Source organism: Pterocles gutturalis, unplaced genomic scaffold (genome assembly GCF_000699245.1).
Source record: "Pterocles gutturalis isolate BGI_N339 unplaced genomic scaffold, ASM69924v1 scaffold27124, whole genome shotgun sequence".
NCBI classification, from domain to species: Eukaryota; Metazoa; Chordata; class Aves; order Pterocliformes; family Pteroclidae; genus Pterocles; species Pterocles gutturalis.
In genome coordinates, this window is record NW_010131656.1 from 816 (window position 1) to 18,036 (window position 17,221).

General features: G+C 40.1%; 1 protein-coding gene across 1 annotated transcript; it reads left to right on the forward strand.

The window, feature by feature from the left end:
* Positions 1–1,264: 1,264 nt before the first annotated feature.
* On the forward strand, positions 1,265–12,020 carry ST8SIA5 (ST8 alpha-N-acetyl-neuraminide alpha-2,8-sialyltransferase 5; the record flags this gene model as incomplete). Its single annotated transcript, XM_010080689.1, has 6 exons — positions 1,265–1,357; positions 3,370–3,456; positions 5,774–5,918; positions 7,700–7,812; positions 10,257–10,349; positions 11,343–12,020. Coding segments are annotated over 6 exons (1,000 nt in total), but the record flags the coding sequence as incomplete, so codon positions are not given.
* Between the last annotated feature and the right edge of the window lie 5,201 nt (positions 12,021–17,221).

Consider the following 17,221-nt stretch of genomic DNA (forward strand, 5'->3'; position numbering starts at 1 on the left):
CTTCCTACAGTTCCCCTGGGAGGTGTGACCTCTTAGCACTTCTCCAGAACAGATCAAACTTTGGATCCCCCCAAAATTTTGATATTAACTATAAATGTGAACTACTAAGGAGACCTACAAGGCTTTCCTGCTTAAGGATTGTGTATTCAGAACTGAACAGACATTCAGGTCAAACATGAATTTTCATGTTCTTTTAAAATGACACAGACCCAAAATATTACATTTCCAATGATGGTTTAAATAAAGCTCTTTGAGGAATCTTGTATTTTTCTTTCATGTTGAAAATGTAAAATATAGTTTAGAGTTACATCCTCATGAATTCTGAGATTTTAAAGGTTCCATAAAAAACCTTGCTCTAGCCTTGGTCGTAATACCTATTCCTCCAGGTTTTCTTATATTTCTTCGTTATGCTCATAACTGCTGTATGGGTATGCACAGTTCTTAGATATTAGGTTTTAATGCAGGTTTCTAATGATAAGTGGTGAAACTGATACAGAGATTTAAACCCTAAATCTTTTCTTGTCATTTCAGTACAGTCCCATTGAATTCACTAGGCAGCCTGGGCTTTCTCTGGCCCCTAAACATGAGTAGCTACCATTGTGTTTTGTTCCCCTTTCACTCCAGTCTGATGACTAAGGTGGAGGAGTTGAACCAAAAAAGTAAATATCTGTGTTTATGTTTTAATTAAGAGTAGCACTGTCATTTGTGCTGTGTCTGAGCATTCAAATTCTTTTGTTCTCAAAACCCATCTCAACTTTTTTTGAGAAGAAAATCCCAGCTCCCCTTCCCCTCCAAATATACAAAAAAAGTAAATCCCAACAAAAAGCCCAATTGTGTAGAGGTATGAAACAGCCTCCACAGACAAAATGCAGCATCCAGCGCTTTGCTTTCCACCTAAGAGCAAAATTTAAGGAAGTTTTTCAAGCTCAGCACATTCAGACACCCAAAGGATGGGAACAATGTTCCTTATGTGATCAATGCTTTTCCCCTGACTTTCAGTGTCAGCTATCATGTGCTGATTTCTGGAAAAGGTAGCTGGTCCTTGTTGGTCCTATAAGGGACAGACAGACTGGAGATGGGTGGCTGTTCTACAACCAGGAATGACATCAGTGTTTTTCTGTGAAATAATAACCTGCCTGTGGGCCAGACAGCGTAGTCTCAGGTTAGGCTGAAATAGTAAATGACAACTTTAAGCAAATTTCTGTTGATGTGTAAGACCAATATTCTAGTCTAAGCCTTATTTATAATATTTTTTCTTCTTCAGGTATTTTGAGTTTTATGAAGGGCCTTTGGAATACAACTCTACCAAATGCCTGGAATTACGGCAGGACATCATTGAGGTGAAGGTTTTGTCTATGTAAGTATGAATGACTGCTTGCTAAAAAGGTTACTTTTCAGGCAGGATGAAAATGATAACCTACAATGACACTATCAAAAGATGCAAGGCTCAAGAGATCCCGTCAACAGGGATCTCATCAGGGATTCCTGAAGCTCTTTTATACATGCAAGTAATGACATTTGAATTTGATCTGAGGTCCAGAATTAAGTTGGAATTAAATACAGTGCTTGTAATATTATTTGCAATATTATATTCCACGTAGTTGAAGAGTAAGAAAACCCAAACTGACTCATGGCAATTGTCCATCCAGCTTAAGGCTCTATCATTGACAGCAGCCAGTTGGGAAAGCTAAAAAATGAAGAAAAAACATTAACCCTTCCTGATAACAAATACTAGCATGGGGACTTGCTGAGTGGTAGATGTTAACTAGACTACAGTAATCGGAATGGACAATAGACCTCTCTGTTAATTTGTTCATATCTTTTTCTGAGCTCATTTCTACTTTGCCCTCTTCAATCATCAGCGAGTTTCACAAGTTAATAGCATTCAGTAAAAAGTAGGAAAATGTGATTCTGAGAAACCATTAAATATGTGTATTTTGTCTTCTGTGGTCCTATTTAGGTGCTTAGGTTATGCCCAAACCCTTGCCATATCTAAAACCAGGGTTTTGGTGATTTTACAGACAATCCTCAAGGCTTTTTGAGGTCTGTAAAGCGCACTGAGAATCTCAGTTGAAAGTGCAGCTATACAAGTGCATAGCGTGAAGCAATCTGGGGCGTGAAGCTCCAGAAAATACAATTTTCCTCCAGGTCTGCATGAATTTTAAGCGTGTCTCCTTCACTGACTTTGTGCCCAGAAAAATGTAGGTTATGTCCTTGTCTTCTGTGTTTGGTACTGGATGAAGGATACACGAGTAACAACTTTGCACTGCTTGCTGACTTGCAGTGCTTAAAAATAAAAAGAAGGGGTGAGAATGTGACACTTCTGCCAATGTTCTGCTGAAGATAGGAAGTTTTGAGTTGCTTTTCTGCATACTTATCAGATGGTACAGAGAATTACTCATTTATCTTCACCTTGTCCAACGGCACATAGAAGGTAGTGGACTCCAGATCAGCTGGATAGAGTTGGCCGTACTTTTACGATAGATGCCATTTATCATTAAGCTCTTTTACTCCACTGGATTCTTCCAGTGTGCTTGTTTCTAACGTGCTCTGTTTCCTAAGTCAACCCTTACAGTAATGGAAGATTTCCAAGTGAATGTGCTCTGGTGGGCTACAGAAAGTACAATATGACCTAATTCCTTCCTGTAACTTCCACAGCCTGGGAAATCCTAAATTCTGCTCAATCTAAATATATAATTATCTTTAAAATCTTTGCTTTATTCAACCATTCAAAGCCCTCAAGCCTGAAGAGAACTCATTAAGATCTATCAGTGTTGAAAGAAATCTCCGACTTCAAAATTTCCTAGCCAGATTATGACATTGCACCCTAACCCAAGATATTTGCAAGGCTTTCATTGTCTCTGTTGCCCAAATACAGAAGAGTATGCATGAACCCTAAGGTGGGAATGGTTAAAATTGATGATATCACCAAAAATGTGCCATCCTGTACCAGCCTAGTAGATACAGGAGTGTCATTTTTTGATATAACTGACAGTATATTTATTAACAGAGGGAGAGATCCTTACATAAAGACCTTTTCACGTCCTCATACCATCACAGATGTTTTTCCCAAAAACGTGTGCTGTTGCAGTTTACAGAATGGATTTACCAATCCATTAATCTGTAGGATCTCACAGATTTAGATAACCTCACCCAAATACAGTGGTAGTTGGTCAAATTATCTAAAATATCTTTTTTTCCGATACCCCCTCTGCTGGGCCCTTTTGCAAGGTGCAACTTTTCCTTCCAAAACCACTGTAGTTACCAGACGCTTCCCAGCAGACTATGGACAGGACAGACTTTGGTACAGTAGGAAATGAAGCCTTTGCAATAAAGTGAATTTTTCTTTTCTTTCTTTTTCTCTTTTAGGGTGAAACAAACTGAATTGTTTGACAGATGGAAGAGCCTGCAGATGTGCAAATGGGAGATGAATGTCACAGAAGCTAATTTATTCAAGTAAGAACAGTCCACATTAATGAGCCTGAGTAAGACTTAACTTTAGTTTGAGTTTAGCTTCCTGTAGAGAGATCAAACCTTCATATGGATAGCAAGAGTAAGCATTATAATACTGTTGCTGTTGGAGTACCATCCTTTTGAATAAATATGGACTGTTTTCTACTTTTAAAAATTCAGCAGTAAGAGTGAAAGAGAGTTCTTCTGACGTGTGGGAGTTCTTCCCAGAAAAGGCAGGGAATTTGGTATGGAAAAGACCATGACTGGCATGATTCAGAGCTGTTGTTTAGAATAAGGGCCCACAACTTTCTCCCAGATTCTCTTGCATGATTACACAATATAGCTGTCACGAGAGAATGTGAGAATGCATGTGCCCAGTTAGTCATTAACATCTTTAAAAATAAGTAATTGTTAGTCCCAGACTCACAGCAATTTTTACAACTTGAGCTTTACACATAAGATTTTTTAGGGTTTTTTAGTATTTTTTTTTTCTGGAAGTTACTTGATGGGCAATTATCAGAGCCCATTTTGAAGAAAACAGCTGTTCAGGAGTAGACCCTACTGTCTTAAAGACTGCTGGGAGTAACAGAACTCACGATTGTGCCCAGAATGCATGGAGCACATTGAAGTATGGAGGCCAGCTGGGAAAAAAAAAAAGTTCATAATCTGTTTCATTTTTGTCTTATGGGGCAGAGACTTCAATGTGTGAATGTGTGGGGAAACTGTAGTCCCTTAAAAGCAGACCAAAGTCTCAAATTTTAGAGGTAGACTAGTAGGAGGCTAAAAGGTGGTAGTCTGCCAACACTTTCCAACTTTGTCAGTTCTGGGCCACCAGGTGAGATGGGCAGAATCCAACAAAAGTTAAACGGTAGCTACCTAAGCAGCAGGGAGGGAGGAAGCACAAAAATCACATGAGGTTTTGTATCTGGAGACTAAGGAAAACCTTGACAGTCTTCCTCCATCAGGTATCAGACATTTCCATTAAGGAACGTGCTTCTGAAAAAACAGTTGGACGTTAGGTTAAGAAACAACATCTCTTTCAATTCCTTAATGCAGAACTAATGAAGAGTTTTTTCCTATCTCAAATATCACAATTCAATCCCCCTACCTGCTTGTAATTATTTAATGATTTAGTTATTAGAAATTATGTGGTGACTTATTCATTCTCAGTTGCTGCCTTGATCTGATCATATTGCATGAGTCAAGCATATAATATTAATTGGACGTCACTGAAATTTTTAAATAATTCTGTGTTTGCTTTCTGGTGCTTTTAATAAAGCCCAAAAAGAAGACTAGCCTATTCTTCCAACTCATAACGAGGCCATGTACCCCAGAGGCAAGGTATTTAGTTGAGGTTATTTGAGAGCCATTAGTGTTGTCTTCATGTTTGTGCATTTGCCATGACATGTATTTTTTATTAAAGTTATAAAGTGCTTTGACTGAGAAACAAATTAGCTCTGGAGTAAAAGTCAGCTGAAGTCAGGGCTTTCAGTTCCACCAGTAAAAGGAGAAAAACATTCAGGGAAAGATGGGAGCTAAGAAATGGACCCTTGTTTGAGCAGCTGCTTTTCCTATTCAGTTTTCATATCAGAGCTGAATGCATTTTCTCTCTTGCCAAGAATCCCACAAACATTTTGGCCATTTGTTTGAGCCATGACTAGTCTGCCTCGCATCCGTCTGTTGGGGCCACATCATCTTCCTGATGCACATGTGTAAGGTCCAAGGCAAAACTCAGACCTTTAAAAGTTTTTTTGTAATCGAAGTGTGCTGAGCTGCACAGCAGTCTGGTAAGTGGGGTAGTGTGGTTAGCTATTGCTGTGCTTAATTCCCTGCCCTGCCAAGCTCTCACATGCCAGATGAATTCTTTAACCCCAGCGTTTCCTGCCCAGTGATAAGTAAATAATTTATAAAAAGTGGAAGACCTCTAAAGCAGAGAGGGACTAATTCATTAGGATGGTTTCCTCAGGATATTGAGGGCAGAAGCTCATCTTTGGAGTCTGGAGCAGGGCAGAATTTGCACCTGTATTTCCTGGAGCCTAGCAGAAACTGATACGGGGATCTAATTTCTTCTGTGTTGTTGTTTGGTTGGTTTTTGGTTTTCTTTGTTTTTCTTTTTTTTACCATAAGTTCCGCAATCAAACAAAATTTCCCAGAATCTGAAATTTTCTAAAGGAAAATCCAGCAAACCTCTGCTTTACCCTTCCTACACCTAAAAAGTTTATTTTTAATTAAAAACGCCTCATTAGGAGTAATAATAATTGCAAATTGTAAAGCAGGCTGTCGGCTCCTTGATCTTCTTTCTCTGTTTTTCATGTTACAGGTCTACTTTGTCAAGGTGTTGCAATGCCCCTGCCTTTCTGTTCACCACCCAGAAAAATACTCCCTTGGGAACTAAACTGAAATATGAAGTGGATACTAGTGGGATTTTCCATATCAACCAAGAAATCTTCAAAATGTTTCCAAAGGTGCCTCATGCCTCTGTCCATTTACAGAATCAGCTTCACTCTGCTTGCTGTGTTAGATGCTCTCCTGTAGCCAAGCATTTAGCAGTTGGCTGTTTGACATTCCTACAAATGTCATTGCTTATACTTTGAAAATGTTTATTTTTGATATGAGATTTAACTGATTATCCTATTTTTTAGTTTTCATCTGCTCTAGTATGCAATATATATATTTTCCTGCAAAATATTACTAATCTAGCAGCAAAGTGGCTCATGAAATAATTTAAGAAAGCTGAACAAAAGAGGCCCTTACTGATCAGAACTTTTTAAAAAGTACAGTACTCACATACAATAAATCCAACATTGTAGGAGTAGGTCTGCTTTTTTAGGAGCATGATTATTTTGTAACTCATATTCACAATTATTAACTTTTTATACTAATTTCTTTTTTGTGGCTTATCTTTGAATCTGCACAATTTTTTAAAGATATTCATCATGATGATTATTCAAAGCATTTTCATCAAATAATCCTTGACCTGAGGGCCATTAAAGTTATAACCAGCGGGGAACTGCCATTGCACATCATGACTGATGTGCAGAAATGGGCTCAAATAAATAAATTAGTGACTACTGATTTATCATGGGGCACACCTCATGAATTTAAAATGACATGTTTGGAGGGGATAACTGAAATGTATCCCTTTCCGAAAGTCAGAAAAATATTCAGGTTAAGTACTTAGATTTTTTTCATTAATGTTGTCCTTCAGGGTCTCACCATTTTTTGCTTTTTGCCTTACTAGGCAGCAGGTATGTAGGAGATAAAGGGCTGAAAGCATGGGAGCAAGACGCTAAGGGCAAGAGCCTTGTCCTGAGTGCGGAGACCTGGCTCCTGGTCTCCACTTTCAGGACTGCTGAGGCATTTTGTGTTAAGAAATTGCTGGATAATACACAGACGACTCTATAATGCGTCTCTTTTAGATGCTCTTTTCTCAAACAAGTGTAGTTCTTGCCCTTTTGCCTCATGACTTATGAATGCTTTGGGAATAATCACCTGGAAATGTCGTGCTACTATCACATCTCTCTGTAGTTTGCGGTATGAAATGATTGATAAAATATTTATGTACCAAAATGAGCGCTCTCATGCTTATATAACCACACCTCTACATATTTATAAGGTGGAGGGCTGCGTCACAACCCTCTCGGCCTGATGGCCCTGTTCTGTTCTCAGAGATGTGATTTTCACTCTCTCCGGCTTCGGTAGCAGATGCAGAATTTTTTCCAAAGATTGCAGAAAGATGTGTCCTACACCAGGCCAAAAAAGTACCCGACCAAAGGCTCTAGGCACTGCTGGTAGTACAAGTGCTAGTTATAATAAGACTATTAGTACAATTAGTGGTAGCAAGCAGCAAAATTTGGGCTAGGTTCTGATTAATCACTGTAATGTGCTGTCTGATTTTGAGAGATTTCCTGGGCTTTACTAGCTTCTCTGGAACGCAACACCTGGGGCACACTAATTTTACGGTTCATGCCCTCAGATGGAAACTAGAAGGGAAAGCAAGTTTCTAAAATGATTTCTTCCATTATGAAGTCTGGACAAAACCAGATTATTGCTTTTTTTTCTCTCTTAATTGTCCATAGCATCTCTTATCGCACAGCAAACAATCCCATCCATTTGTGGACACTATGGGAATATTGCAGTTCAGAACCGGATGCAGCTGCACAAAAAAAAAAGGAAAAAATGAAAAAAAAGACTTGTTGCCTCCATGTTTCAGGAGAATAACTGTTTCCTTTCTGTGATGTTGCAGGATATGCCCTACCATCGCTCCCAGTTTAAGAAATGTGCAGTGGTTGGGAACGGAGGGATTCTGAAGAACAGCAGATGTGGCCGGGAGATCGACAGTGCAGACTTCGTGTTTCGGTAATCACCACAGCATAATTTAGCATTTTGCCTGTTTTAATGACAAATAAAAGATTGCGAAGCTATTCTCTTTCCCATGGAAACATGGGATTTGCCAAACTGGCCATATCAAGCCTGCTTCTTGCACAAAAAGCAATGTTTCGAAAAAAACACCTCACTGTATAATATTTATTTAAAAATTACACTTTGCGGAATTATTTCTTCCTAACTCCATGTGGTTATCATAGACTTACTGACAAAATTTGATGTCCTCATTCAGGACATCCCCTGTTACTCAGGTTGTGGATTTATCCTTCCATGGTCATTAGCCCAGGAGCAGTGTCCTGTGAATGTGGCCATAGCCTTCTGGGGCAGTCATGTATAAGAACTTTTGGTGAAGGTCCCTTTTTACCACTGTTACTCTTCCTCAAACTGTACCACAACTGATTAAAAAGAGCAGATCAGAACTTAGAAACTGTGTTGCTTTTAGTACCAGCAGTTAATTAAATAGAAGCTTAAGTAGAACTGAAATATGAATAAGTACATCAGGATTTGTGCAAAAAAATTCCCAGCTTCAGCATCTCCAAAACGTGGCACCAGCATTTATATGCATGCTGCTGCTTTAGAGCTTAACATCTACTGACATACATTTTGAAGTAAAGCTTCTGTTTAAGGTCAGGTCTGAACACATCCACTTTCCAGTCTAACACCAGTCCAACAAAGTGTCAGGAATCACCATCTTGGTCATCAACAGAGCAACTCTTTAAAATATTTCAAAAGGTGCCTATGGAGCACTGCTAATATTCAGTGATACCTTCAGGACACCTGGGAAAATCTTTTATTGTCAGGGAGCATGTGGGCAGCAGGACGCAGTGTAGGTTTTTCTGATAGCAATTAATTATGTTACAATAGAAGATATAAAATACACAGACATATGAATCGCATTTACTAGTTGTTATTGTCTGTCTCCATCTACTGGCCAGAGCAGAGATGAAACGTGTGTGTTTCGAGATGGAACAACTCTTCGCAGGGATGAATTTTTTGAGTTTTGTGACAAAACTACAGTTTATGCCAATTGTGTCATTTTAATAAGGAATTATCACTTTCAGAAAAATCAATCTTTCGTTATCCTGGTGGGAGTTTACAGTTTGAAAGTATTGAAGCTGAATATTTGAAACCTTTTTTTTTCAAATATAATCTAATGAGTACAGCGCCCGGTGCTAGGTGGAACTGGGGATGCTAGAGGACTTCAGAAGGACGATGCATGACCTAGAAGAGAAAAGTGCTGGAAATGAGTTTCCCATGAGAAGGATGAGGTGTCTAAAAAAAAATTCTCTGACCTGATAAAGAGGGACTCTCTGGGAAGTAGATGTGAACCTCCTGAGGCTGAGAAGGGCTTTGAAGGATTTTTGTGCATTCCTCTGCTCCCCGACCTGCCCTCTCCCTGTGATGGAGAAATTATGCTGGCAGTGAAAACACCGAGCATTGCTTACCCTAAATGCCTTTGTAGTTTTCTCCGATTCAGCCCTGATCTTCAAAAATATGGAGATGTTTGGGAATTAGGCACAGCAGCATTTTTGAGATGTGGGGATCTTAACAGTGATGGCTTTTATTGCGGCTTGTAGATCACTTTGAAAGTTTCCAAAATGTCCAACCCTAGCTTAAACTGAGCGTAAAACTAGTTGCAAGGCCACTTCTGTTGCCTCTGATAATGCTGAAACTTTTTTTTTATCTGGGTTTCCTGTGGAAGTGAAGCTCATGTGGTATCTTGTGTGTTTCAGTAATTTCAGCATCTCTGGAGGGATGCTCTAGAGTTTTTGAGATGGTGAATCTAGGTCAAGGCCAAGGTGAGTGGAGGTTGGGCAAAGTAAAAGTTTGCAAATCTTCATAAATTTGCTCCTAATAGCTTTGACATCCTCTGGTGAATCTGTAGAGTCAGGATTGCTGCTGGGAGATACATATAAAGGGAAGCAGAGAGTTTTGGATTAATTAGGACTGGACCGATTTCTCTCTTGTGGAGCATTTCTCCTAAATTCTCTTGGATATAAACCAAAGTATGTTATAGGCAATGTTGTAGATATAGTTTATTTATTAATTATTGAATACAGCTCAGACATTGCTGAGGAAATAATTGATTTTATGGGCTGCTTGTACTTGCGGCTTCGTGATATTTCTCGTCCTAAATTGCCAAAGTAAATAGATTAACTGCTATTGAGGAAGCAATGAACATTGGTTACATCTGCAAAAAGGAGTCAGCTCTGACAGACTTGGGGAAGGAGAGAGGTCTTCATTCAGCCCCTAAGTACGTGTTACTTCAACGCATCAACATGTTTCATACAATTTTAAATTCTCAATATGTTTCTAGATTTGTTGCTTGGAAGAAATGCTTCAATCAATTCTACTTTTTAGTCTTGAAAAGGTGCAAGGAATTATTTAACTTTCCTACTAATATTTTTCCTTTGTAGATGCAATTTGCCTCCGATATCTGAGAAATACTTTACGGACGTTGGGGTGAAGACGGATGTCGTGACTGTCAATCCCAGTATAATTACTGAGAGGTGATTTTTTTTTATTATTATTTGTTTTATTTATATATTTTCATCTCCTGTTGCTTTTACAAGCCTACTTTTTACTAAATTCTGTTACAGAGAATTTTTTTCCCCCCAATATTACTTTAAAGTGACACTATGAATCATACATTTCATTCTGAACTGAAGTCATTTAGTTTCTGGAATCTGTAACAACTTATAGAAATGTGTTAAACACTCAGACTCGCACATTGATAACAGGAAGTGGGAAGCTGATGAATCATAATTTTAGCTGATGAGCTAAAATCATAACATCAGAGCCACCCTTCCCCTGGAAGTCCTGTACTACGCTGGCAAAACCTGGGCAAGTGTATAGGACACACTAGGGTGGAAGCAGCTGGTTCCCACCCCAAATACTTAAATAAAGTATGATGTATAAAGTATCAATAAATAAATGCCAGTTAAACTTTGTATCTGGAATTGACTGAGTGATTTTAATTTTAAATTTGTTAGTACCTTAATGCCACCTCACTGACAGGTGTGGGACCATGGGGCTAGTGCGTGCATTCCTTTCTTGCTGGGAAAATGTGTTTCTCTTCTCAAGTAACAAAAAAAATCACTTGCTTGCATTATGGATTTCTTTTAAATGTTGCACTTAGTCTTTTTAGAAATGGTTTTGCTCTGCTTTGGTATTTACCACTTTTTAAACACTATAAAATATATGTGCACTCTACAGCTAACCAAACCTTGGAAAAAGTACATACTTCCCATAGTAAAATGAGAAGCAAGTCATGATCAGAAGTGTCTACAAAGTTTGTCTACTGTTTAATGAACGTATTGCCAAAAGAGGAGAGCAAACTTACTTTTTTGCCCTGCATTTCATACTGACATTTAAGCTACAAATTTAAATATATTCCCCTTTCAATTATGACTGTAGCAGAAATGTTTCAGGAAAAGCCCGTTGGAGGTTTCTTGTCTGAGTCCATGCTGGTCTGACCATCACTTTTGTATTTTTCCCTTTAGATTTCATAAGCTGGAAAAATGGAGGAAACCCTTCTACGACGTGCTCCAAGTCTACGAGAACGCTTCCGTGCTGCTACCGGCATTCTACAACACTCGCAACACAGACGTCTCAATCCGGGTGAAATACGTCCTGGATGATTTTGAATCTCAGCAAGCTGTTTATTACTTTCATCCCCAGTATCTCATCAACGTCTCGCGCTACTGGCTCGGCCAAGGGGTACGGGCCAAGCGGATCAGCACAGGACTGATCCTGGTGACTGCCGCCCTGGAGCTCTGCGAAGAGGTTCATCTTTTTGGCTTCTGGGCTTTCCCCATGAACCCCTCAGGGATTTTTATAACTCACCACTACTATGACAATGTGAAACCTCGCCCTGGTTTTCACGCTATGCCCTCGGAAATCTTCAACTTCCTCCACATGCACAGCAAAGGGATTCTGCGGGTTCATACAGGGACCTGTAGCTGCTGTTGACTGGGACATTTCTTCCTCTGACACAAAAGTGTAACTGGAACTCAATGCCTGTGTATGGCGTAGGAGGTTTTATTACACCCTGAGATTATGCAATAATTGTTTGATATCAATTTTCCTCAAGGCATCCCATAAAATCTGGGATACCAGCATCTTTCCTTCTAGCAGAGTTGGGTCCGTAACAGTGTGGGAGAAGCAAAACTCTTTTGTCCCAGGGTATACCCTGCCCTGGAAAGCAGAGTCAGATAAGAAGCACATTTCCAATAGGTTTAGGGATAAACAGAGCACATTAATATAGTTCTCATTTCACCGCGAAGAAAAGCACCAAACTTTTGAGGAGAATCAATGGTGGAGAATTTTAGCGTAGACTGGATGACTTTATGTAGGTTTCTGAGTCGAGTATCTTGGGGCGCTGCCAGATTTTATTGAAAGCACCCTTCTCTGGCATTTGGGCTTTTGAAAATACTTTTTAGCATTATAGTTTTAAAGGGTAGTGTATAACTTGAGGTCTTTGTTCTGTAATGTCACAAAATATTGGTGAAAAATAGCAGATAGGTGTGATAGGAATAAACAAGATCACTTAATTAAATTTTTCAGCCAGGATAGAAGAGAATGTTGAACTTACATCCACAGCAGCAGGTAACTGTTAATCACGGTGTGCAATTGTTTTAGAGCTTCTTTCTTCTTCTGTCTTACATTTCTGGTCTCTGCTGATCATGTTTTCTTTCTCATTGCTGGTAATGCTTTCCTTCTACATAACGCGTGAGAAATGTGTGTACTTCCTTCTGCAGTGACCGTCTCAGCTGCAGATTGGACTCCTTAAAGAAGAAACATGCTCCTTCACACCTCTGCAAGATTTTCTCTGGCTGAATAGCAAGGAGTTTACGCAGTTATATTTTCAGAGTTGATTTTTTAGTCCAAATAAGATAGAAAAAGGGCATTTCCTCCTTGATTTTTATTAAACACTTGGTAAGAGTACCTGAATGTTGATTCACTGTTGTGCAGGTCGCGTTAAATACTGTCAGGTATCCGTGATAAGTACTGGCAGGAAAGGAAGGTAAAATACAGTGAAGATACTTTGTGGCTTGGATTATGATGCTTATTTTAAAATGATGCACCTCAAGATGTCAGATGTCTTAACATGGTATTTTTGTATGTCGAGGATGTTATTAGGATAGTAAAAGGGCTGATGTGTTCTTTAAAAAGCTACCAGTGTAACTTTGTCAGTTATGCCAAGCTTAATTTTTCACCTGATAGCGTTAAATAGGCAAAATCCTGGTGGAGAAGAGATGCCACATATCGCTGGAGTTTATTTTGGCTGCAGTAGCAGGCTGCTGGCACGACTGCGTACACAGGAGGGTGAGGTTTGCTGTTTCGGCTGTGCTGGCATACTTAAATGCACAGAGTTTCCTTGTATAAATTCTTAGTCTGAAGCACCTGGGCTGCTGTCCTTGTCATGGCTTACTTAGATTACTTAGATCAAGGGTTTGGCATTTAAAGTGTTAGTTTTATATGAGGAATACTTTTTCTTTTGGGGTGGGGAGAGGGTTTAAATCCAAATCTGGATTTGGATTTTGATTTTGTAATGCACGAATGCACAAAGCTTTTCAAAGCCTTTGTGCTACGCTGAGAGCTGTGAATAAATGATAAAAAATGGAGTGAAGCACAATGGTCGAAAGCACAATGGTTCAAAAGTCCCTACTGACCTGCAGTGACCTGGACAGTGTCTGTGAGTGTATTTCCTTGACTTGACGCTAGACTCCAGAGCTCGGATTACTTTAAAACCAACTCACATCCTGATAAAGGTGTCGGAGCTCACTTGGGAAATACCAACCAGGGATATGTGAAGGACCTGTGCTTAAACTTTATATATTTGTGTTGTGCTATTTTGGTCTTAAGAGTTACACCGGACGTTAGTGAGCACCACCTCGTACCGGCTAGCTGTGAAATACACCGCACAAGAACAACCTTGTAGATTAAATAGTTTCCTTGATTTGATATGCAAAAGAGATCTTTGTGTTCCCTGTGTTTGGTAAATTTCTGTGCAAAGGGCTTTGATAATGAAGTGCTGTCATGAAAGTGCTATTTAGAGAGCAGTGTGACCCTGTGGGTTGGCCGTTTTGCTGTGCATTAAGCTTTAGGATAACAGGAATGAGGCTGAAGCTGGTAGACTTCAGTATCGCTTTGCTGCTGCTGCTTTGCTAAGGTTACCTTCTTTAGTAAAGGAATTTTTTTTATTGTGGTGATTGAAGTGAACAAAAGCAACTGAAAGGAGTCTGAGATGTTGCGAAACAGATTTCTAAAACAGATGGGAAAGCACTTGAGAAGCATCCATTCGTTGGTAAGAAATGGTGCAAATCCCTCTTTTTAGTTGCAAAAATCCTTTTTTGGACTTTTTTGGACAGACAAAAGGATAAGCAAAACTTATTACAGACATTTCCTTTCCTTTGTTTGCTTCATCTAAACGAGCAATGTAAATTCACCTAGGCTATACCATAATAAGTGCAGTTTTACACTGTTTAGATTTTGATCAGTTATAAATCTATAGCTACTATATTTTTTTAATGATTTTAAAAATATGTGTGTGCAGGATCCTAGCATGTGTGCGCCAAAGGCCCAGTCTTGCCACATTTATTTGAAAAGAGCTCCCATTCAAGTGGATGGGTGTTTTATTTGTGTAGGGACTACAGAAACAGCCCCAGACATGTCTGTGAAGGTGTACATAGGTGTATAGTTAGATATAAGGCGTGATTTGCAAGCCAGAAAGGAATATATATAAAATAATCCTTGAGATGAAATGCATGTTGCAACGGGTTTAATTTCTGATTAATTTTTTCAGGTGTTGCTCAAAAAATGGATTGAAAAACTCTGGCATTTGTCAGAAATGCCATATGCAGAAGCTTTCAGAAAATTTTTGGCCTCCTTGCCTTGCACCGGGTACTGAAAAATCAGCATCTGTGTGACCAAGTGGGAATGGTGTGGTGGCAGCTTGCGGGAGCGGGGGCTGAGGATGGACCCTACCTGCTGCTCTCTTCTCCATGGTTGGCAAATCAATACTGCCCAGGAGGTTTTAGCTACACGGAGGTTACTACCTGTTGCAATGTGGGGTTGGTGAGCCAGCATTGACCATCCTGAGCTTCTGCTTGTGCTGCTTAAACAGACGAAAAGAAGGGCTGTTGCAGAAAGAAGGACCCTCCTTGTTTTCTGCCATCACTCTTTTGCGCACTGAGAGTAAGAAAACACTCTTTTCACATCAAGATTTTATTTTTTTTGTCTGAGTTGCAGGCTATTTCATTTTCGCTTCTCCCGTGCGGTCAAAGCTCCAAATGTCCAGTCTTGACCTTCTTTGAACAATAAGTTTATCTTTCCACTGTGCATGATGTGTCATGCTCTCCCACTGAAAAAGCTTCAAGCCCCAGAGAAATCCTTTGATAGAAAAGTCTGAACATTCTGAGAAGAAATGCTGTCAGCTGTCTGGTACCACATCCTGAGCTCAGGCTGTAATCCTAAGGATATGAAATCTGAGACACGGAGGGAGAAAATGATAATATGTAATCACCAACTCCCCATATTATTTAGGAGGATCTCTTAAGAAGTTCTGGAGATCTGGGTGCACTGGCAATGCAAATTCTGTCGGAAAAACATAGCTGGCTTCTCTTTTATTGTCAGGTCAACAGAGGAGGCTGATGAGTCTGGCAGTGCTTCCATCAAAGGGAAGGAAGTATTTAGTTGAACTAGCTTAGCTGCTTTGCTTTTAACTTCTGAAATCCAACTTTGCTGTTGGAGAGAATGGATTAAATGAGGATAGGGCCATTATAATATTTTAGCATATTTTTTACAATTGCAGCAGAGTTGTCAAAGCCAGCTCATGAATTGCAAGGGGACAGCCCTGCCGTGGCAGCTCCTCCTGATGTGATCTCAGGGAGGAGAGGCACCATGGTGAGCAGGTCCGTGAAAAAAGCGATGTAGAGGGAATATGGGAGATTACAACCACAGCTCTGGTCCAGAACCTTTTATTGATATGGAGTAACATGACCACGGTGATAGATGAAGCTGCATAGCTTGCAAAGACCAGGAGTAGCTCCTCTGATCCCTCGCAAAGCTGTAGTGTAGTGAGGGGACAAGGGGTAACAGTTATAAGCTGAAAGAAGGTAGATGTAGACTAGACATTAGGAAGAAATTTTTCACTGTGCAGGTGGTGAGGCAGTGGCCCAGGTTGCCCAGAGGAGCTGTGGATGCCCCATCCCTGGAGGGGTTCAAGGCCAGGCTGGATGAGGCTTTGAGCAACCTGGGCTGGTGGGAGGTGTCCCTGCCCATGGCAGGGGGGTTGGAACTCGATGGTCTTGAAGGTCCCTTCCAACCCAAACCATTCTGTGATTCTATGATTCTGTGATCCTTGACTGACGTTAAATTAAAGGTGATGTTCACTCAAGACGGTTGGATGTAGTAGATGGAAGGAAACCAACTACAAGAATACTCCACGCTGTGGGGGTTTGGTGGATCAGGAGAAATGCTGCTCAGACCTCGAAGGCAAAAATTATTGGTGGTGACACAGCGGTGTGGGTGGACTGCCTGTGCTCGGCTTTATGTGGCAGGAAGGAGCAATCTCTGGTTTGTGTGTGATGGAAACTGGGATAGATAAAACACCGAGATGTGAAGTGAGAGGGAAACTATCCTTTTTAATCTTCTGAGGCCGGGTGGCTTGTCAGCAAAGCTCTGGCTGTGGAGAGCACAAGCTTCGGTAGTGAAAATGGTCCTTTCCCCCACCTTGCATCCAAGTGTGTGGAGAACTTTGGAGCTTTTACATGTATAGGAAGAAGGAAACAGAGAAATTCGGTGATCCCCTGAGGCCAAATTCCCTGGGAAATTCTGGAGTGAGCTGGGGTTGTAGGAGTAAAGGAGTCAGTATTTATGCTTTGGGTTTTTTTTTAAATCCCGTGAAGTCTGTGGAAAGTTTGGTGGACTTCAGAGGAATCCTCCAGAAACGAGCTCTGATCATGGGCAGGAAGAGCAGCCTCTTGTTTCTTACTCACTTGATTTCAGATAAGTTTTTTTGAAATATTGCAGATACGGTGCCATAGCAATACTGTGTTTTTAATGGTGTGCGTAAAAGATCAAACTTTGGAAGCAGAAATGTTGTGACTGCCACTCTCCCTTCCAGATTTTTGGCACTTTTCATCTTTTCCAGCTCATCTATGCAAAACGTTTCATCGTAGTGGTGTAAATAGCCATCTCAAATCCCAAACGAACCCTCTGTACCTACCATGCCTCGAGAAAAGAGGTGTTTTTCTGCTTGCTTTAAAATCACAGCGTGGAATTTGTCAGTGGTATGAATGTGTGCAAGGCAGGATTCAGCCCATACTCTTTGAAGCCAGCACAATGGTCACATCTGGCTTCAACAGAAAAAAAAAAA